Source organism: Eleginops maclovinus, chromosome 12, assembly GCF_036324505.1.
Source record: "Eleginops maclovinus isolate JMC-PN-2008 ecotype Puerto Natales chromosome 12, JC_Emac_rtc_rv5, whole genome shotgun sequence".
Classification (NCBI taxonomy): Eukaryota; Metazoa; Chordata; class Actinopteri; order Perciformes; family Eleginopidae; genus Eleginops; species Eleginops maclovinus.
Window position 1 is genome coordinate 7,403,192 of NC_086360.1, and position 23,685 is coordinate 7,426,876.

The 23,685-nt window shown below is 38.8% G+C and overlaps 1 protein-coding gene across 1 annotated transcript; it reads right to left on the bottom strand.

The window, feature by feature from the left end:
* Positions 1–995: 995 nt before the first annotated feature.
* On the bottom strand, positions 996–23,384 carry LOC134873457 (serine/threonine-protein kinase N2-like). Its single transcript, XM_063897067.1, has 21 exons — positions 23,059–23,384; positions 22,740–22,837; positions 22,309–22,462; positions 19,964–20,109; positions 19,328–19,529; positions 18,175–18,300; positions 16,596–16,705; positions 11,847–11,990; positions 10,921–10,996; positions 10,625–10,817; positions 10,402–10,537; positions 8,572–8,618; positions 8,424–8,481; positions 8,241–8,332; positions 7,554–7,730; positions 7,210–7,272; positions 7,046–7,122; positions 6,695–6,837; positions 6,120–6,227; positions 5,725–5,805; positions 996–3,876 (listed from the first exon to the last, which is right to left on the bottom strand). The coding sequence occupies exons 3-21, from the start codon at positions 22,454–22,456 to the stop codon at positions 3,673–3,675; spliced, it is 2,331 nt and encodes a 776-aa protein (XP_063753137.1). The 5' UTR covers positions 22,457–22,462; positions 22,740–22,837; positions 23,059–23,384; the 3' UTR covers positions 996–3,672.
* Between the last annotated feature and the right edge of the window lie 301 nt (positions 23,385–23,685).

Genomic DNA, 23,685 nt, shown 5'->3' on the forward strand with positions numbered 1-23,685 from the left:
GGCCATTTTATAGCCAACTAAACGTTTTAATTCCAGAACATTCTCTTTGTTTAAAGAGCAGCTTAACACTGTTAAAACACAGATAATAATGTAAAGAAATGAGTAAATAAGTGATGAAAAGAACTGAGCGAGTACTAGATTTTCCATTAAATCTGGACTCAGCGACAAAAAAATCTGTCTGTCTACGTAGGTAAACAACACCCAAACAACAAATCCTTTTTCCGAAGGCAGACAGAAATGAGAGGTTAGGTGCTTAAAATAGATGTTGCTCTTGTATGTTGACTTGCAGACTGAATGGCGCTTAAATTTGTCACTCCCTCAGTCCCTTTTTAGTTTTAATCAATTGGGATGTTTTAATTCTTGAGTTTCACTACTATCTTTCCTACAATCTCCACCTCTTTTCAAATGTCTACAACTACGGTTCTAGGAATGGATGAGACCCAAAACTTTATTTACAGTAATGTCATAGTTTCCAGCGTCTTTGGCAGTCAGGAATAAAAAAGCAGACCTCCTCAAAACGTTGATTTCTGATTCTTTCAGATTCTGCCTTGTACTTTTTGGGTGCACAGAGCACAAGACAGCAACACATTTGTATTCTTTTTGGTGTAGATTTCATATGTATTCAATATTGCTCTGGAAAAAACGATTAAAAACTTTTGAAAAATAAAGAAAATCAATTAATAGTATGATAAAATGATTGCTCATTGAACTGCTTTTAGTGTTAAGTTACTCTTTAAAGTATAAATCTGTTCATCGGCCTCTCCTGTCAGAGTTAGGGGTTTTCTATTAAAATGTGAGTTTGTTATTATCAAAAACAGAGCTTAAAGGGATTTTTTTTAAAATGAATTTCAACAAAATCTAGACATGCATCTAAAACCTTCGTCATTGCCACTTCTCTTCTTCTTAATTTATTGCACTGACATCATTAGAGCTTCAGTATCACAGAATATTATTTGCTAAATTCAAAATACAGTTATTTTTCCTACTTTTATGGCTATATAAGATTCTCTATGGCTTACCTTTTATATATATAGTATAGTATTTATAGGATTTATAGAATTTCTAGTGCACAAGTTCATCACGGTGCCATGCACTTCTGCTAAAAAACTGTTGGTCAGGTGGAGATAGATGCATCTTTGCTTTACGAGGGAAGTACTTGAAACATTTCCATGTTTTAAAAAAAGGCTTGTAACCAGAAATTGGGTTAGTGTGTTTCGTTTGTTTGGTCAAGGCAGTGGGCAAAGCCTGTCACAGTGATGCATAGAATTGGCAGCATGTACTGTACTTCTGAAGGACAAATATTGTATAATAAGCAAAGGCCACAAAGCAAGCAGAATCTGTCTCCAACACACAGGATGGTTAAAGAGGCTAGGACTGGTTATTCATACATATATTGCGTACTGTTTCTGCCCAAAGACAGGCTAATACATAAGGATGAGTTTGGTTTTACATTGATGAACACTGTCTTATAGCTAAATAATCAACTTGATGAGCATGAAACAAATGGCAGTCAGCATAAGTCAAGTCAATGTTATCTAACACAGATATTGCTAACAGCTATGGTTTTAGTAGAAGGCTTGTAGTTAGCAGTAGTCAAGTAAAAAAAACTTGATATTACACATTCTAATTGGTATCAGGTGGCTTCGGGCAGTAAAGTGTTGTAAAAAAGAAGTAGTCTAACAGCTAGCATGAAAATGTTATCATGAGTGACTTAGCGAAAGCTTAGCCAGATAGCTACCTGGCTAGATTATCTAGCTCTTACAGTCGTTGAACTAAGCTGAATTGTTTTGGAGGAGTCATTATTAACTCATCAGTCTTGGATTGTTGAGACTGATTACAGCAAATAAATATCTGGTGAACCAAATAATTTCATTTAGTGTTTGTTTTTTCACTTTATCAAGGGTATGTACATGCTATGGATTTTAATATTCTTTTGAAGATGTTTTCCTTTATGCTTCGTGTCATTGTAATTTTCCTTTGTAATATTGTGTTGTGATGATTTGTGAAACATATCCTCCCCCCCATCACATATAACCCTGTTTTTGAATGACACACCAGCAAGTGAGGCACACTGCTACACAAGTAAATACAAGTCAGCATTACAGCATGTGTTAACCTTCAGAGAGGTATGAAAATCATCAAGGCAGCTTACAGACTCTTAGAGAACAAAGCAGTTGCTGCCTAAACTAAGGTGCATCAGATTCAAAATTAGAAAAAATATGTAGTGTATCAAGAGGAAAAGTGGCTAAAATGATGACGTCAATGGACTGACAATGAACAATGGTCACATATTCATTAGGCTGACAAACATTGATTGGAAGACATGATTTTCAACCTCAAAAATTTAAATAACTTGACTCAAGAACTATCTTGCCAGTCTTAACTGCATGGATACAGTAATTGAAGATTTAGTTTGCACTCTTTTGTAAACCCCCTGCATTTGTTCTGATTCGGAACAAATGTTCCAGCATTTAATTCATGAAAGTAAACCATAAAGATGGGGTGATAATGTTATGAACTCTTCAAGCATCCTGTTTGTAGACATTTCACCTGACCAGATCTCATAAATAAACTCTTTGTAGCAACAGCATGTGAGTTATTATTACTGCTTGAACAAACAGAGCAAAGCTTCATTCTCCACAGAAAATATGAAGGGTTATACTCACTTTCTTTTGCTCTGTTACAAAAACAAAATGCTGCCTCGTTTATTTTATCGACTATTGGCCGTCGATTGGATGGCGGTCAGAACAGTCAGCAAAATCAGCCATGGGTTTGTATGATAGTTCCTGTTGTAAATGAATGAGCTGCAGAATTTTACAGGGTTTAAGTTCAGTTGGTGCTATCAAGACCAGGCTGGGAAACGTATAAACGTACTAAAGAGGTACTTGTGATTGTCTTCAGTATTTCCATTTTATGCTACCTTGTATATTTTACTCCAATACCTTTTAACTCAACTTTGCAGACTTTCAATATTAATCTGCCGACTATTTTTCTAGATTTTTTTAGGTTATAGTTTGGTTTATAAAATGTCCAAATATTTGTGAAAATTTCCTTTTTATTTTGTCAAAGGCCATGTTGATGTCTTTAAATGTATGTTTACATTAATCCCAGGATATTCAATAGAGAGAGAAGATTTGAGGGCCTGAAAACAGCATTCTTATGCAATAAAAATAACCTTAGTGTTTAATTGAGTTCACAAATTGTTGCCAGATAGTTTTCTGTAGATTGAATAATAGAATGCATCTCTAAAACACATTAATGCACCAATAAAATAAAATAAAATAATATACATTATTCTAAAATGGGCTATGCTGCTAAAGTACTTTTACTCTTGGTACCTTATTTTTATTTAGATAATAATCACTTATAATAATTGTCACTGATTATGCCACTAATTTATGACAATTGACTGATAATAACTGAGCTGATACAGCACATTTTAAAGAGTCCTCTAAATGTTGTTTTCAGTCCTTTGGCTAAACTGCTAAACCTCTAATGTTTTTATCCAAAAATAGTAAATAGCTACCCAATTCAATTATTTTACTTGCAAGTATAGTGGGGTTTGATACAAAAGTATGTAAATGATTAGGGTTAGTGACTCAAAAGTGGAAAAACTTCCATCCGTAGACTAAATGTATTACATTTCCCACCCTGGTCCTTTCAGCTCGTCTTTCATCCGTGCAAGGCGCAGAAGTCGAAGTCTGCAAAGGCTTCCTGCTGCTCGGCAGAGAGGATAAAGGGTTTGGCGGGAGGCGACAGGATTGGTTGAAGTTGAGTGAACTCGCTGTCAAAGTTTCCGACATCCATTGACTCTTTGATTGACGGCAGGAATGGTGGCTTGGCTGTCTTAGTAAGGAGGGCTTCCCAGTCGATAGACTGAAAGACAAAGTTATCCTTTCTTGTTGAATCAATATTATATAGAATACTGTACACTCTTTTTTGTAATTTACAACCAAATATAGTTGTGGAAACATGTAACTGTACTGGAGTATTTCCATTTAATACAGATTTAGACACATCTGAGAGACATATTATTTACTCCACTACATTTATTTGACAGTGAAAACCATACAGTGGGGCAAAAAAGTATTTAGTCAGACACCAATTGTGCAAGTTCTCCCATTTAAAAAGATGAGAGATGCCTGTAATTTTTATCATAGGTACACTTCAACTATGAGAGACAGAATGGGGGAAACAATTCAGGAAATCACATTGTAGGATTTTTAATGAATTAATTGGTAAATTCCTCGGTAAAATAAGTATTTGGTAACCTACAAACAAGCAAGATTTCTGGCTCTCACAGACCTGTAACTTCTTCTTTAAGAGGCTCCTCTGTCCTCCACTCGTTACCTGTATTAATGGCACCTTCTTGAACTCGTTATCAGTATAAAAGACACCTGTCCACAACCTCAAACAGTCATACTCCAAACTCCACTATGGCCAAGACCAAAGAGCTGTCAAAGGAGACCAGAGACAAAATTGTAGACCTGCACCAGGCTGGGAAAACTGAATCTGCAATAGGTAAGCAGCTTGGTGTGAAGAAATCAACTGTGGGAGCAATTATTAGAAAATGGAAGACATACAAGACCACTGCTAATCTCCCTCCATCTGGGGCTCCACGCAAGATCTCACCCCGTGGGGTCAAAATGATCACAAGAACGGTGAGCAAGAATCCCAGAACCACACGGGGGGACCTAGTGAATGACCTGCAGAGTGCTGGGACCAAAGTAACAGAGGCTACCATCAGTAACACACTACGCCGCCAGGTACATGTCCAGGCCCGTCTGAAGTTTGCTAGAGGGCATTTGGATGATCCAGAAGAGGATTGGGAGAATGTCATATGGTCAGATGAAACCAAAATAGAACTTTTTGGTAAAAACTCAACTCGTCGTGTTTGGAGGAGAAAGAATGCAGAGTTGCATCCAAAGAACACCATACCTACTGTGAAGCATGGGGGTGGAAACATCATGCTTTGGGGCTGTTTTTCTGCAAAGGGACCAGGACGACTGATCCGTGTAAAGGAAAGAATGAATGGGGCCATGTATCGTGAGATTTTGAGTGAAAACCTCCTTCCATCAGCAAGGGCACTGAAGATGAAGCGTGGCTGGGTCTTTCAGCATGACAATGATCCCAAACACACCGCCAGGGCAACGAAGGAGTGGCTTCGTAAGAAGCATTTCAAGGTCCTGGAGCGGCCTAGCCAGTCTCCAGATCTCAACCCCATAGAAAATCTTTGGAGGGAGTTGAAAGTCCGTGTTGCCCAGCGACAGCCCCAAAACATCACTGGTTTAGAGGAGATCTGCATGGAGGAATGGGCCAAAATACCAGCAACAGTGTGTGAAGACTTACAGAAAACGTTTGACCTCTGTCATTGCCAACAAAGGGTATATAACAAAGTATTGAGATGAACTTTTGTTATTGACCAAATACTTATTTTCCACAATCATTTGAAAATAAATTCTTTAAAAATCCTACAATGTGATTTCCTGGATTTTTTTTTCTCATTCTGTCTCTCATAGTTGAGGTATACCTATGATAAAAATTACAGACCTCTCTCATCTTTTTAAATGGGAGAACTTGCACAATTGGTGGCTGACTAAATACTTTTTTGCCCCACTGTATATCTCCAGATGGGTTTATAACGATAAGCCCTTGTTTGGACTTTATTAAATAAACACACTAATTTATTTAGAGAGTACGTAAAGTTAAAGAAAGGGATTTTACCTCAAAGAATTTCTCCCCTTTGACCTCATTTGCATCTCTCTCTCCAGCTCCGAGTCTTTTTAGAGGATTCCTCTTCAACAGCTACAGAAGGATGATCGTGTTGACATGAAAAAAAAGGTTTACGGATCATTACAGCCACCTTAACCAAGGATACCAAAAGTGAAACACTTCCTGCAATAAACATTAAACCTAAGGACCATGACATGCTAACTAGTTTTGTTATCCGCTGGTGGTACTGTTATTATCGTTCTTTATGTGTGTTTAATGTCTGCAATTATACAAAAATATGTTAAGCTGAACAAACAAAAACAATGCAGTATGAAATGAAGCTTAAACACATCAAGTAATTGAAATAAAATCAGGGTTTAAGGGAGCCTTAGATAAGAGGCTTTTACCTTCTTGATGATGCAGACCGCATCAGGAGGAAGAGACCCTGGATACTGCACATCATCATTGACGATGCTGTCAAACACCTCCTCCTCATCCTCACCAGGAAATGGGGACTAGTAGCATGGCAGAGTAACACATTAACCACATTATATTTCTGATAATTTTTTCTGTGTATACCTCTATACACCTGTATGAACTGTCTGAAACGCTCAGTTGTAGCGGTTATGTCTTTAAGGCTCTTCGCAAAAAAGTTGTGATTGGCTTGCGAAAAAAATATGGTACACCTTTACAAGGGTAGTTTTCAAGGTGGAGATGCCTGGCAGTTTATTCTAAAGTGCCTGCATGTGACACAGGCTTTTTGAATCCTTGTTTGGCACTTGTTATACCTAACTGTAAGTTCACAAGCACTGAAAGAGTGAGTTTTGGTGATATATCCCCTTTACATTTAGTCCATTTAGGAGTGTGATAATTGACTAATTTAAAAATAAATGGCTATGAACTGTTTCAATTGATGTTAGAATTGTCATCAAGGTTTTGAAAACGAACAGAAACTAATGTAAGAAACACTAAAACACGCTACCTCTCCAACGAGCATCTCAAAGATGAGGACCCCCATCCCCCACCAGTCCACCGCCCGGGTGTAGTTGTCGTCTGTCAGGACCTCGGGAGCCAGAAACTCAGGAGTCCCACAGAAGGTCGAGGTCCGATCGCCGTGACCCATCCCTGTAAAACAAATTGACACAAGAATCATCAGAGACGGTCTTTAGAAGAGTTTTTTAATTTTGAATAAGGTGTGAGTTTAAATTAAAGACAAGTGTGTGAAATCAAAATATCTATGCCGTCTAACCATACCAAAAGTAAAAGCCCTCATTAAGCTGATGGCCCATTACCGCTGTATAACAACTAGTGATGCATTTAGCGATCAACTCACCTTCTTTACAAAGTCCGAAGTCTGTGATTTTCACAAACCCATCTGCATCCATCAACAGGTTATCCAGCTTCAGATCTCTGTTTTGTAAAACACCCAGTGCATGTATAATCATGTCTGACGCTACAGCACAGTGAGCTGAAATCACTTTATTCTGTATGACTTACCGATAGATGATTTTATTCAGGTGTAGAAACTCTAAACCCAGCAGGACACATGCTGAATAGAACCTGTAGACAACAACAGATAGATTAAGAGTTTTAATACTGAATACAAGAACACCTGCTGGACTTTATTTCTATTTCTTGAAGGTTTTTTTTATTTTATTGATGAAGGCGGGGTTAATTTAATCCCCTTTTATACTGCTGGGCAGCTTAGTTTGTTATAAGATGTCATAATGTATTAGTTGATTTGCAAAAAAAAATGATACTCTATACAATTACCTCAGAATGGAACTTAATGCCTAGTAAACATAAACATAACACAAACATATAGGAGGACAAACAGGCACCTGGTCTGGGCCTCGGTGAAGACGTCGTTGTGGATGTGGATCATGAGGTCTCCGCCGGGTAAGTACTCCATGACGAAGCAGACGTGGTCGCTGGTCTGGAAGCAGCCGTGGAGGTTCACCAGGAATGGATGTCGGGATGCGTTGATCATCTCAAAGATCCTTTTCTCGCTCATAAGGCTGCAGAATAACAACTCAGACTCAATACAATAAACATCCTATATTGAACTGTATTACAAATCTCTAGACATTAGCTGAGTGTCTTTAATTTTGTTGGATTTTTTGTTGTTAGGTTTTAACTCAAAATGAGTACTTTTACTGAGTACTTCTTCGAGATATCTATTTTATTATCTTTGGCGGCACTTATGTTGATTAGAGGTGTTTGTAGTGTTTGCCAATTGCCAAGGCCTTTCTTAATAATCCTGAAGATTATTACTTTAAGTCTGGCCTTGGTTTACAATTCACAATCAAAAATGTAGGAAGATACAAAACAATTCCCTTCAAACTAAAAGCCTAAGAAATACATCCAGCAAATTGTAGCTATTTGTTCAAACTCTGTCTTGTTTTACCTTTAAACTTATTTAAATTAGAGCAGACTTTACATGCATTAAAACCTATTCAACACACCACAGGAAAGGGAAAAGCCCAAGAAGCATTATAGGGTCCCTTTAAAGCTTTCCTTACACACACCTGTCCACTTCATCTCGTGTCACAATGTCTCTTTTCTTCAAGGCTTTGATGGCGTACAGTTTTCCTGTCTTCTTGAACTCTGCCAGCAGAACCTAAACAGAAACAATTCACGACAAACAACTAAAGATGAACAGTAGAAGAAGATGATTTAAGAGTTTAGGTGAAAAGCATTCAAACTCTTACCTTCCCAAAGTGTCCTCTGCCCAGAACTGAAAAATATTTGAAATCTTCCATCTGCATCCTTGTGAAAGAAGGGCCAACAATGGACTTTACAGTTGTTAGGATTTGTATTTGTGTATACATGTGTGTGCGTGCGTTTGTGTGTGTTTACTTTAGAGCAGATACAGGCTGGTCTCCACTTTCTTCTGTGTTGGAAGACTGCAAAAAATGAAAAGAGACAAAGTTTGGAACATGTTATCATTCAGTCCACCCACAAATGACCCCCTAACATCACCATGTCTTCAAAAGTGTTCTTAATGATCCACTGCCTACGGTATTATGATTATGTTTAGGAGTGTTGCCTGACTCTCAATCGACCCTTCTGTTATGAAAGACTTTCTACTTTAAAGCTGGCTTTTGTCATGATCTTAGTTTTTGTGTTTAATGTTTCTGGATTATTTGTGAATGTATTTTCTCTTTTTGTCTTGTCTGGTTTTACTTCCTGTCTTTTTGTTTTCCAATCTGTGTGATTGTATGATTGTGTTCACCCGCTACCCTTGTGTTTTGCCTGCCCTCTGTGTCTTGTCTTTGTGATTAGTCTTGTTAGTCTTGTCCGGTTCCCCAAGGTCCGGCCTGTGCTCCTGCTTTTGGTCTGTACCTGTTCAGTGTTTCTTTTTTTTTGTGTGTTTTGCTTTGCTCCCTGGTTATTTATCAGCTTTATTTAATTAAAGGCTACTTTTCTCCTTTTCATTCTTGTTAGGGAATTTTTGGCTAAGGTAGTTAAACTTTGAGACAGTTCATCATTTTCTCCTTCCTCTGTCTCTATTCCCATGGCATAGGTCTTTTGGCCTTGGGGTGCTGTTATCTCCCTTAAGGAGGGGCAGCTTGGGCACATTGTTGATGCCAGTCTATGACCGAGCACAAGCTGAGCTGAGATAGTTATTGTTCAGGGACGTCTACAAGCCCTTCTTATCTGGAACGTAGTTTCACTGGCGCACATTCTTTTCCATGGATGACAGCTCTAGTTAGATTCAGGGTCCATATTTGTTGATTCTCGCTGATGAGGAATGTTGATTATACACTCTGAACTGGTTAAAACCTCGTATTGTAGTAGAGCTTTTCAGTATTGGTTTGGCAACCGCTGTGGCAACTCATGTCTGCTGTTAATGTCTTGTCAATTCTCCGGCCGCAACTCTGAATAAATCCAACAGTGATTGCTCTCCGTGTCTCTCTGAGTTTCGTCTCCAATGCTTTAGAAGTTTCCATCACAATTCTGCGTTTGGATCCTGATTTTGAACTTTAGTTTTTTTATAATCTTTCAGCTTCTGTCCAGTCATCCTGGAAAAGTGCGGTACTGGGACTCCTTACTTTTCGGCAAAGGGGAACATAGGTCATTGCCCCTCCCCCTTTTAGGTATATAGTTGAGAACAAAATAAAGGCTACGCTTGATGGTTTCAGTGAGAGGGTTCCGGATGAAGGGGGTAGGATGTGGGTAACAAAGCATTTAGTCCCCCCCAACCCACTTTGCAACGATGGGATCCCAAAGCAAGATAGTCTCTAGTATTACTTATAAAAATGGTCTCATCCCTGCTTTCCATATTTTGCCTCTCAGGGGACAGTGGGGCTCTTTCTGTCTTGACGCGCGAGGTTAACCTACAGATAACATCACAGGTGGCTCAGTGATCTGGCATCGATCCTAATGACCCTGCTTGGTTGAGGCAAAAAAAATGACTAGGTAAGGTGACGTCATATCGCCAGTTAAAGGAACTTTGTACACAGGGACACGAACGCTGGTCCTGTGTTTATTGACCTGCTGTTTCTTGAAAAGCCAGACTCATTCAGATACTAAAAGGTGCCTGGGAGTGAAACCAACTGTATTTATAATATTGGAGGTCAAACTCTTTAGTATTTTGCCATTGTCTTCACTGTTTCAATATAAAAGTAAAAATTAAGACACAAAATTCCTTCATTGCTGGTACATAAATGTATAACAGTCATGTACCAGCTTTTCTTGCGATGCAGGCACAGATGATGTTGTGTGTGCTGTGGTGATGATGGCGGTTGGGTTGTCTCCCTGATGGAGGCTGGTGGGAGGCGGCTGATCCTCAGTGAGGCTGAGTCTGACTTCTGGAGATTCGCTGAGATACAAAGACATAAAAGAGGTTGGCTCACAGTACAGGCAGAGATTTACACCCTACTAAGTGTCAGTTCAAGATGGTTCTGACCTTGGCAGTGGAGTGGTAGCTAGAGGCTCCATCTCAGTTGGAGGTGGGGGGTTATTGACCACCAGGTCGGGGGGCGTATAGATGGATGAGCTGAAGGTGGTGAAGGAGCTGTAGCGAGGGACGATGTTCATCATCAGATGACCCCATGTGGCAAAATTCATGTTCATCTGGGCCGCTCTGAGGAAGTTCTTCCCTGAGGAAGAAAATGTTGCCACGTTACACCAGAGGAACAGAAACAAATACAGATGAAATTCTTTGGAATGAAGTGGTTTGATGCTTATGTATTTTCTCTGTACCTCTCTCTTTAGTGAAGATACATCTCTGACGCCTCAGCTTCGGCTGCCGCTCAACAACAGTGTCTATGAATTGAAGCTGAGAAAACATTACAGAAGAATTATTTCTCAACATCTGATATTCAAAATGTATGCATGTAAATGAATGCGGCGAGTATGGTGTTCTGTCCCTGTGAGATTTTTAACTGGTCTTTATTGCAGGGGGATGTGCTCCAGTTTGTTTGTTTTTTTGCTTGTTTGCTTTTATCCCTTCCCCTTTTTTGTGATGCCCTGGTTTGTTTTGTAAATGTGTAAGATAGCCCTCTTTGTTTTAAGTTTAAGTAAAACATTATCTTTTTAATTTTGCTGATCAGTTTCCTCTTTTCTCCCACTTTTTTCCCTTCTCTTTCATCCCTAGACTAATAAGGAACGTAACAATATATTTTTTTTGAATCATTTATTTGTACTCCCAGTTTAGACGTAACAACACTTTTACTACCAAACACAAAGTGGTCACACGAGAATTTATATATTATGTAAAGGTGATTCTGCATTCAAAAACCGACTTAAGTAAAACGATGTTGGATGAGGAAATATGATCTGCTGCATCAAAGTGTATGCCTCTTTATACTGCTGTAGATGTTTAAGGTTGTACTAGTTTTACATCCTTTATACACTGTTTGGTAGTTGCTAATTGCTAATCTACAGCAATGCATCATACAATATAAGTGTTTGGTTTTCCTATGAGAACCAACCTTTTAAGAATTTCTCAGAAAAACCGACGTGTTTTATATTACAGCTTATTCATGATAGTTTAATCAGTAAAGGAGCACGAGAATTTTACAAACACAAAAAGAATACATATGTTGAGTCCGTTTACATGTATTTAAGTAATTCTCTATTTCAGAGACATTCCTGCACTGCAAACACCAGAAGGTCATTGTCTGTACCTTGGCGTAGAGGAGGCCCTGTGGCTCCAGAGTGAACTCCTGGTTTTGGTTCTGGTTGTCCATCATCTCCTCCAGTCGCAGGAACTTGACTGCACACATCGCTCTCCGGTCCTGCCAGAAGACAGTGACCTCCAGCTCTCGAGACTTTTCAAAAATAGGAGAGCACACAAAAAAAGCACAACAATTAATATACACAAACTACTACTGATTTTAATTGATTTATAAATGTGATCCAAAAACATGTCCCCCACAATACGAGAAGAATAACAAATAACTCCCATAACAAAAGCCATCTTATTTAAGGAAATCTTTAATAATAGTGTCATTGCATGTAATGCATGATTGAGATGATGAAATATGAGGTGCAGTAGTAGATAGACACCTGCTGGTTACAGACAGAACTACAACAACCATGATACAATCTCTTGCAAGTAAGAATTCAAAGATATCAACAGTATCATATGGATAAAAAAAAAACACGAGTTTCAAAAGGTGGCAGATAGGAGTGCAGATGTCGCAGAATAGCTTTTCATTTTGTTTTATGATTGCAGCTTGTTTATATTCTAATGGTGTCTCATTCTGCCTCCCATCCCATCCAATCAGCCACCTCTCTCTCCCTCGATACCCTCCTCCATTCTCCACCATCCTCCACCAGATGCCCTTGGACTTTTCCTTTATGCTCCTGCTGGAATCATCATATCATTAAATGGATAACCACCAGTAGAGGGCAGCACTGCGACACTTCGCCATAGTTTGCCAAATACAAAGAAGAAGGCAGTGGCTCTGTGCCGCTTCTGCAATATCCTATTGTTATCGATAAAGTAGAAGTAGGAGAACTACTGAAAAACATGGGACAATCTCCGGCCTTTTGAAGCCTTTTGTGTATTTAACCATCATGGCACCAAAAAAAAAAAAAAGAAAAAAAAAGCAGCCTCTTTAGTGACTGGAGAGTGACGACGATGGGGAGTCAGTCAGGAGCAGAGTTTTCTCTCAGACGAAGAGAGATGATAACTTATCAAGGGACTGGATCCGGTGGAGGACTAACTTAACTTTCAATGTTTCGTTTAATTTCTATTACAATACCCCAGAGGAGAAAAATGTACTGTAAATGTATGCGATAATTATATCTTATTCTTAACTGTGAATGTCTTTCATTTTATTTAAAATTAGAAATGTATTAGTCTGTCCAGACTTTCTCTGTTGAGATTGGTTGAAAAGGGAAATTACATTTAAAAAGTTGATTTAAGAACAACACTCTAAATCAGTATTTTTGATATATGACAATTAATGCTAAATCAGACAGGTATTTCCCAGCTTTGGAATTCCTCTGCAAGAGCCATATAACTGAGTACTGTTGTATTGAATTCCGACATTATCATATACGTATATGTGATCATAAACCAACACAATTTCTAAAGATATACTTTATAAGTTTATGCTTTCACAGTGCAGATTGGACTAGTCATACCCTCAAATACTTTATTAATACTCCTAATCCCTAGTCAGTACCCCTGTGGCCATTACCTAACGAATGCCACTAATAGAAAGATTAAGAAAAGATAAGAGGTACTTTATTAACCTGTTAAAAGACACAAACTGACCACAAGAAGTGTTAGGGAATATTTTGTGTAAGCTTGTAACCTTTCGCTCAGGGCTGTGACCTCTTCACACACATGACCGTTGGTCTCCTCACAGCTGCTTGTGTACTGCTTGTTTTCAAGTTAGCCAGTTGTGTCCTTCCTCTCTGTCCTCCTCTGGCATAGGCTAACGGCCTTGCAGGTGCTGCTATCTTCATTAAGCTTCCGCAGCCTTGTTCCCACAGTGGGTACAAGCTTACGCCTGTTCTTAGATATGGTGTTATTGTTTGGGGCTGAGCCCAGATGCTTCGTTAGACACCTTATGTGTGACCGGGATGTCAGGTTAGGTGTTGACGTATCGTCCTAGATTGTTTAGTCTGCTGCTCTGAGAATGTTGATTACCCATTTGGAACTAGTTAAAACCTCTTCCTATTGTCAAGATCTTCAGAATTGGTTTGGCAAACGCTGTGGCAACTCGTGTCTACAGTATTGTCTTGTCAATTCTCCGGCCGTAACTCCGAATAAATCCAACAGTGTTTTGCCATCAAGTTCCTGCTCTCCAGCGTCTCTGAGTTTCGTCTCCATTGCTTCAGAAGTTTTCACCACAACAAGGACTTCAGGAAGGGGTAAAGAAAAGCAAAAATATTAAAAGACCAGAACTATATCTAAATTAAACAAAACAACTACAAAAAGACTCAAAATGACAATGACTGGGTTGGGGCATGTCAAACAATCGCAGCCATTACCATGACATCCTGCGTAATGATGCGAAACACAAAAAAAGGTCACCTCTGCTGCAGGACAACCTTCCAGCTCCCCCATTTCTTCAGAAGGAGAGCAGCCCAGAGAACAATCTCCCTCTCAAAAGGGCATGGGCGTGCACAAAATATACAGAGAGGTCGAACAAGATCCAGTTCTCCACTGCAACATCCCGGAAAGGTAAAGCCGATTCCCATGGACACCCAGGAGTTTTTCAAGTATGTGGGACTCACTTTCTTCTTTGTGATGGTGAAACTGGACAACATCTTGGATAACTGGAAAAAGAATACCATCTTAAGTGTGCCATTTCCAGCCAATGTCATGCCCCGGGACAGGTACAGCCTGATTTCTTTGAAATGAGTGATCCTGCCAAAGATGTAGAAAGCGACAAAAAGGAGGGCACACCAGAGCATGACCGTCTGTTCCGAGTGAAGCCCTGATGGACACAATCAAAAATGCTTGCAAATCGTTTTACCAGCCTAGACAGAACCTTTGGATCAACGAGAGGGTGCAGGCGCCAAAGAGCCGCAAGGGAGTTGCGCAAATCCAGATCAAGAGTGGTTTTAAAGCTTTTTGTTCTGTCTGACAGAATAGAATAGAATAGAATTACCTCTTTATTTATATAATTATTGACTTCAAAAATACCATGAATTGAAATGTGTATTTTGAAAGGCTAAACGTTAATATACACTACACAAACTACTGTAATAAACTAAACAAAGAATAGAATCTATTTGATATAATTGTATCACTTGTTATCTCCCTTAATGTTATTGAATGTGTTTCTTTTAAAAAGACAAAACCCACAGGACACTAGAAAAAATAAAGAAAGTGTTCTAAAAAAACAGCATGAATAGTTTCTCTCATGTGTTTCCCGGTGTCATGTTGAGGACAAAAGGAATTGCTTAGTTCAACTTTAAGTTTTTATACACGCTTTATACCTTGAGTGTATACTTCCTGTGTATTCTCCCCTGCACGGTGCCCTTGTACAGTCTGTAAGGTCCTGTGGTGGATGTATTATACAACGTGTCAGCACATGTAGCGTTACTACAGCCTGTAAGCTGCTGATCCTCTTTCTATCTGCACCAATGTCACAGAGACAAAGTTCAGTACATCCATCATACAAGGAGAACATGCTGTCTTTTTTCCTGGAGTGTCTCAGTGGCATCTTGTTTCTGTAATTCAACCAATTTCAGGTTGAAACAGGATGTACATGCAGAGGAAGTACTGCTTGAACCTGGGTGCTGGTGATCGGAATTATAAAATGAATCACAGAAACGGGTAGCTGAACTACAGCTGTAGTGGCCGAATATGCTTAACCAAATGTTCAAAGGTCACTTAGTCTGCGGGGCAAATTTAAGTATTGACTCACATGAAATAAATAAATCCAGATACCTTCATCGTTCCATTCAAGTGCTTTATTTCAAGGTTTCAATGAATCCTTTGTCGGCCTTACTGCCAACTTGAGACTTCTGCACTGCAAGTAAATTGATAGAAGCAAAAATACAACAGGCGTGGGGACGCGTGCGGTCAAAAACTTTTTTGCTTGCCCCTACCAGACTTCCTTCCAGACTTTTTTGCTTTGTCACGCTGGCAGCGACATTAATACCTGAGACAGCCCACTCTAGCCTGCTATAATTCTAGTCTATAAATAATGATGAAACATAATCTAAGGGCAGTCCATAAACCAAACAAAATGTCACAAAAACTGTATGATTATAATTAAGTTCATCAAAGTAAACTTAAAAGAATACGCAATCGGCTCATCAAAAACATAAATAATTACAATAAATGAAATGCACAAATGGCTTTTACAACAGTGAAGAAGGTTTATATTATGGGATATCTGTGGTGGAGCTATTGTTTAAGTTTTCCATACTGTTTTGGCTGAACGTGCCTCTGTAATTGACTTGGTTGATTTAATTGTGTTAAAGGGGCTAATTAGCGTACAAGGTAAAAAGAATTCAACAATTTTATTTAATTAGTTTTGGTTACCACAAAATAAGATTTATGCATTCATCACATACAGAGAGTTTCTAATATAAAATGTTTCGTTATCCTCTATTTTATACAAATGATTTCAGTATATTTTGATACTAATACTTATGTATGTGTACTCAAATTAGATTTTGAATGGAGGACTTTACTTTAAACAGTATTTCAACAATTTATTCTGGCTACTATTACTTAGGTAAAAGTATAAAGAAAGAGTACTTCATCAAAAACTACTCTTTAAAAATCATCCTGATCCCACCTACTTTAAGTATTGTACTTGGGAGATTAATACTCAGTTTTCTCCATGTTTACTATAAGCCTAGGGTAGTACACTCAGTATGATCATCAGCAGGATCAGAGTGGAGATGCTACTGGTGTAAACATACTGGTGTGACTGCATCTCAATGACACGACTCACCCGCTCCAGCTGGATAAAGAACGTCTGATCCCAGGTCAGCCTGCCGACAGCAGCTAAGCACGTCCGTCCGACCACTCTGCTGTCCAACCGGAGCACCGCACTCACCTCCACTGTGGGATAGAAACACATCAAAAGTAACTGAAACCAAAGACTCACCACATTCTACGAAAAGTGTTTCTAATCGGATTATGCAACAATCTGAATGTTATAACCAGCAATTGAACAGCTCTTTCTGTGGAGTTAAATAAATCAACAGTAAACTTGTTTAGTTATATAAATATTACTTCAAACTAAAACCTAGGTCTTGTTCCAATTGTTTGTCACAGTAAGGAGTTAATATTATTATTATTATTATTATTTCAACTGTGAAAACAAGATAAAATAAGATTGGAAAAACTGCATTTACCATAAACTATCAACTATGTGAATATATATATTTATGAAAACAAATACAGTTCAAACTTTAAAAAAAGAAATCTGAACATGCTCAAAGTGTGCACAATACATGTGCATTAGCTTAAAGCTGCATTTATTGCTTTGTTGGCCACATTTACGCCCAATAAGGTTACTACACTGCATATTGTAAAAATGTCACCGTTCCAGACACAGAGCAATTACACGGGCAAAAGTCATGTTTTTGTCCGCCTGATGAAGTCAAATTTTCACTCTCTTTGACCTCTGTTTTAGTCGCAACCTCCTCCTCCTCCTCCTCCTCCTCCTCTCCTCCTCCTCCTCCTCCTCCTCCTCCTCCAGAAAAACAAATCTGCCTCTTTAGCTGCTAGAAGCTGCACTTTCCTCAACACACAGCTTCCCCTTTGCTTCAGGTAGACTGTATATTTTGGTTTTATCAGGGTTGACTGTAGAGACTCAAATAATAACACACAAAATAAATAAATATAAATAATAAATATGAAAAAAGTGTGGATCACTACAGCTGGGTTTAAAACCTGAAACAGCAGCACAGCCCAGAAAACTCTACAGGGATTAAGATGCCGACGTATAACCCATTTTGACTTGTTTTCCATTTATATTAGAGAGTAAATGTCATGCCATTTGGGAACTGGCCTTTTATAGATGACTTCCAATGTCCTTTGAAGAAAATATAATGCAATAAACTCACTGATTAGATTAACCTTCACAAGCATGTTTCAGTTTTCATGAAAAATGTTTTTTAAATCAGTTTGCTTTAGATTAATGTTATTGTTAGGAGTGTGGGGTAGAGAAACTCCAGCTTTGCAGACCATTTACATGCATAAAAACCCATATAACACACTACAGGAGAGGGAAAATCCCCCAAAAGACCTCTTTAAAGTAAACCCTTACCAAGTAACTATTTCTTTATTATTCATTTAAACTAAATATGAAAGTTCTATTGTATAATTTCCTGGAGGGAAATGTCACAGCAATATTTTTTTCTATTGTTATTGTATATTATCTATATTGTTAGTTTTTGTAGCTGCAAGAATTCAATTGTATTTTTTGTGATTAATAACATTAAATCCTACTGTGTATTCAAAAGGATACACAGCTGAAAAACAAGCTAAAATAAACTACAAGCCAAAGTAGTATGTCCACTTACCAGGGTGTCCCTGTGTCCTGTGAGCATCTGAACTGTCTTCAGAGGGACAAAGATGGTTTTCCTGCTCTGGGTTTGTCCGAGATGTATGTAAATCCTCACATCCAAGAAGTCTGACTTCAAGTTTCCCTGAAAAGAAAAAGGATCAAAAATATGTTGTCTTTAAAAAACTGAACGTTTTAGATTCAATTTTCAAGATCAGCCTCCATTAAATTAAAACATTGTTGCTATCAAGTGTAACAATGACTAAGTGATTTTGAGCACTCTTATAAAAGTAACAAACCATGTGTGTGCCTGGTAATGAACCTCAGTTAAGGCAAGTTGAGCTAGTGAATGCAGCACTTCAAATTAAACCTTTCATTTGTCAGCGTGAATAAATCTCTCAGACCGAAGCCTGTAATCAGTGCTGCTCTCTGGAGCTTGTACATCTAAATGTACTTAATTTAACTGTAGTGCAAATAGCTCTGGACCCAAAAATCAACTTGAGTGTATTCATCGCTCTGAGACTCATTATTTGCTGCCAACAGAGCTACTACAGAATTTGCCTCCTTGTTACATCATCAAAAGGCTTTTTGTGCGGCTTACAAATGAACTGTCCAAAAAAACCAACAGATTACACATCCAGATTAACCTCTGCCAGGGGTCAACATATGCTAAACATGTTCATAAACTAGGCATCCATAATACTACTGAATATTTGAGTAAGAAAAGAAGGAAAAAAAATGGCAAAAATTTAGAAGGAAATGTTATTTTATGAAAAAAGTTTTAATGCGGCTAAATCTGAGAGAAAATACTTGACTTTTTAAAACCACGTAAACCTAAACTGGTGTGCGCAGACTTTTTTACTCACACTATGAACGGCACAATTCAACAATTTCAATTGGATCTTTTTAAGATATACCTTTAATAATTCTAATGAGAAATGTTACCATTATAATAGCTTACAGCAATAAAGATAATGAGCAAAACCATCGTCATCAAAAATATATAATGCCTTATAACTTAATACAAGTGGGAGAATAGCTTTATATACATATGTATAACGCTGTGTTGTGGTTCACCTTGTGAGATGGAATGGTAAAATAAAATGAAACGCAAGTATATTAAAGTTTTAAGCAGTTATGGATCAGATCAGTGTCAGTCTTGCAATGTGTACCAGTCAAAAAGGCAGGTCTGAAAGTGAATATGGACGGGGAGGTGGACAGGGGATATCCAGGTCTGGAGTTTTTGGGGGACTGAGTGCCCTCAGAAGGAAGAGCCCCCCCTGCAGGCTCCTGGTTGTTTTCCTTCTTGTACTTATCCAGAGACAGCCGCAGAAGATCCAGCTTCTGGGAGGACTCCTGCACCCGAGTCTGAGCCTGAAAGGAAGATAAACAATGTGTTGATATGATGGGTCTGAACAATAAGTGCAAAAACCATTAAGATTCAAATTCCGAACAACAAAGAAAGTGCAGATATATTCACTTCAAACAAGATCATACCATAGTAAGTGCTGGTGAATTAGTGACAAGGCCTAAATGAACTCAAGGAAGTTCCAAATGAATTTAGCCCTAACAGATGACACACTGTTAGACAACAGTGAAAAGCTTCTTAAAGGAAAAATATACTTAGCGAAGTCCGATGCACTTCATCAGTCATTTTATGTTAATTGTATATGATTTGCAAGTGGCTAAACTATAAACCAGTAACATTTTCATATTGTTTGATACAATTTTCTTAATTTGGTAACAAGAATTAAAGATGATTTTCCATATCTGAGTACACGTCAGCTTGATAGGGGATCCTACAGTACCTCAGTCAGTGCCTTCTGGTCCAGGGATGAGATTCCCTCCAGCTGCTTCACTACATCTTTGGCCAGCACCAATGCATCTGTCTCTCTCTGCATATAGTGCTGCAACTCTGCCAAACGAGCATCCACAGCACTGACAGGAGAGGTCCCTTTAAGACCGAGAGAGGGAGAAAATTTCAGTCTAAAGGAATTCACTTCAGATGAGCGATACATCCTCATATAGCCTCTCCTCAGTCCTGCATTCAATATTTATAAGGCTTAACTGAGCCCTTTTCTCTAACATGTCTCTGTGCTCCTCACAAAGGTCTTTATGTTGCATTTTTATGTTCCTGACATTGCGCTGACAATTATCTGAAATGTATGAAAGCTCTAAAAGGAAATCAAAAAACTACACATTGGGAGAAGGAGTCGGCGGTCCTATATAGGTCATTAATGTATAATTTTAAACATTTCATCCATTCCATCATTTTTTTTCTAAAAGATTCTCTACAAAATATTTGTTTTCCTTGGGGAAAAAGCCATAAAGGGGCTTTTAGGATTTTAGCATTTGCAGACCATTTACATGCACAAAAACCTATGAATCACACTACAGGAAAGGGAAAACCCCCCAAAAGCATAATAAGGCCCCTTTAATTAACATTTCCTGAACTGTAGACATGGTAAAAGGGTTTCTGTGTATTATCTGTATCATCTGGATGGTATACATTGAAATGCATCAACTCTTAACCTTATTTCTCAAAATGTTGTATTTAAGTCCTGCGTGTCCTTTTAGGGCTTGAAAACTAATAGTTATTTATTGTCGAAAGTTGTGAACAAATCTATGTATTCTTTTCGTGACCCTTAATGCTAAGTGTTTGCACTTGCACCTTACTGTTTTATATTTGTAAAACTTAACGTATTAACACCTCTGGAATTGGGGTGTTTTTTTTTTTTTCACACCATCAATTACCTTTATGGTCTATATTTTCCACTTTTTCCCACTCTACACTGCAACTGCTGAAAAACTCTTTATTTTGGGATAAATCCACTTTTAACAGATCTCTTCCAAAGCAGCAGCACAGTGTGTGAGGTGTAAAGTGCCCTACTGTCTTAAATTTAGCTGACACTTGGATAAACAGTGAATCGAGCTGCTAGTAGTAACAAGGACTTAATTTCCCAGCAGAACAAAACATAACAAAAGAATCAATGAGAAGAAATAAGGTCAGGGGTAAAGGAAATGAAACGTTAGACGAAGTAACAAGGTATAGTAGTTACATGTCTCATATTACCTTTGAGCCATGAATAATTTTGTGTTACTTTCAAAGTTTTCTAAATGGCACATTTCTACAGTTCAGAAGTAAATGCTAAATTCACCATCTCTTATTAGAGCTGCAAGAGTGGTTTCACTTTCCGGATTATACAAATAATGCCTGCAACAAGGACGGGTGGAAGGAAGCACGGTTCAACTAACATGGGTAGTATTATATTTAAGGACAGAAGTTTTGCTAGCTGTCACTAGGTGTCTTTCAACTGTATTTTTTTTTTACTTGGAAGTGCTTTTGAAACAGAAAAACATTATTCAAAATGAAAAACTGTTGTCGCAGCTTGTTACAGCATGTCAACCAAAACCTGTTTAATAAAAGAAGCTCTTGCCTAATTGACTGACTTTACTTTATTTGTGTTTCTAGATTAACATCAGCAGGGAAATACATTGGCATGGTGTTAATTATATTTCTACACTTAATCCCCTTTCTTGAGTGGTGACCCCCTTCAAGAGAAGAAGGACATCAAAATCATCGGACACCATATTGTCTCTTTTTAAACAGTATTTTTTCCTGACACACAAAAAGATTTATAATAACAGTTTCTGCTGGGAAGTATGTATTTGTTTATCAATACTAGCAACCCTGAGGCTGAGGTTTCAAGGTTTCAATTCCCATCATATTTGTACAAGGATTTGAGCATTTAAGTTTATAAAGTATGGTTCTCTTGGCAAAATTGACATTACAGTTGTATTATCCCAGTATGTTGTTATCTATTATGTTTGAATTCCTTCTTCCTTATAGATTGCTGGTGTAATGAGTCAGCTTGCTCTACATTAAGAAAAGATGACTGTTAAGAAAAAGGAAAACAAATCTTACAGATGTGTTCATGCCGCCCGTGGTAGGGGACGTAATTGTATGATAGCAAATATGATTTCATGCCTTGTTGGAGATAGATTACATGCTAGAAGATGTTGTACATTTCCAGTTTTTACATCAAGTACAAACGTCTCTCAAATAATCTTCGGACCAATCGTGGAAACAACAAATACTCTTTTTGACATGCAGCGACCCTCTAGAATAGGAGTCATGGCCCAGGACTCTGACCTCCATGAATGGGGTCTCCGCCACCTTCCTCGTCAATTCCGCCGCTGCCACTGCTGCTGCCAGCCTGGGTGACTTTGATAATCTGCAGTCGGATCAGTTCAATCTTGGAGCGGCTATCCTGCAGCATCTGCTGAGCCGTGGACAACATCTGATCCTAGATAACGAAATTGCATCAAGAGACAACAAGCCCCACTTCATTACCACACTTGTTTCCCCACAGCATATCAGTTGGGACAGGGGAGTAAGATGGAAAACAGCCATCATTTATCAAAACAAATGGCACAGCAGAAAGGGAATCACCAGAGACATGCAGCTCTGCACACACCACACACCACCATCTCCATATTGGACAAAAACAAGTGGCAAAGAAGATAAGTAAGAACAACGTGTTCACATCATGTGGAAACAGCATGACTTTGCACTTTACTCACCTCAGGTTGATGCTCTCGCTCCTTGCTGAATAAGGACTAATTTGACATCCTCTGTGGAGGTAGAGGGGAGGACTTCTCGGGTTGCCACCTTCACTATCCTTGAAACACAAGTCCTCTGATGTTATGATGCGTTCACACACACACACACACACACACACACACACACACACACACACACACACACACACACACACACACACACACACACACACACACACACACACACACACACACACACACACACAACACACACACACTCTGACTTTGGACTCCTCTGATGCCGCTCCTACATCTTGAGACCTGGATCACACAGACTGACCTGTTTGTTTTTGCCTCTGTGCAGCCTCCTCTAAAACGTCCCCTTCCCACTGCTTCCTCATCCTCCTCTGCTCTATTAACAAATCTTCTCCGTCTCTCCCCCCTCTCTCTATGTCTCTTTTAGAGGGGGTTGCTTTCTGCAGGGGACGGACGGCGGAGTTCCTCTCCGGTGCCAGCACTACTGCTGCTGCTGCTGCTGCTGCTGCTGCTGCTACAGTCTTACAGTGTTGATCGCCTGCTCTGGGCTTCGTATTGGCCGCTGCATGACCACATGTTCCTGTGTTGTCACCAACCAAAAGACAAACAGAGAGCTGCTGCTGCTCTCTTCGGGACAAGGCAGTGCGGTGGTTACGAGATTTGTTTATCCTGCTCTGACAAGAGGCGGGTGTGAGAGAAATTAATAACCTTAAGTATTGTAGTACATGCAGGGGGTGGGGAATGGTGGAGAAGCTTCTGGTGTGCTGAACATGATACTGAACATAAGGCTTACTGACAATACTGTGGATGATTACAAGCATGTACACCTATTGTCTGCAGCAAGTATGACAGCTCTATGTTGCCTTAGGAAATTGGAACCGAGATGAATGGCTCTGTTCATTGAAATTCATTAATATGAGTTACATGTACA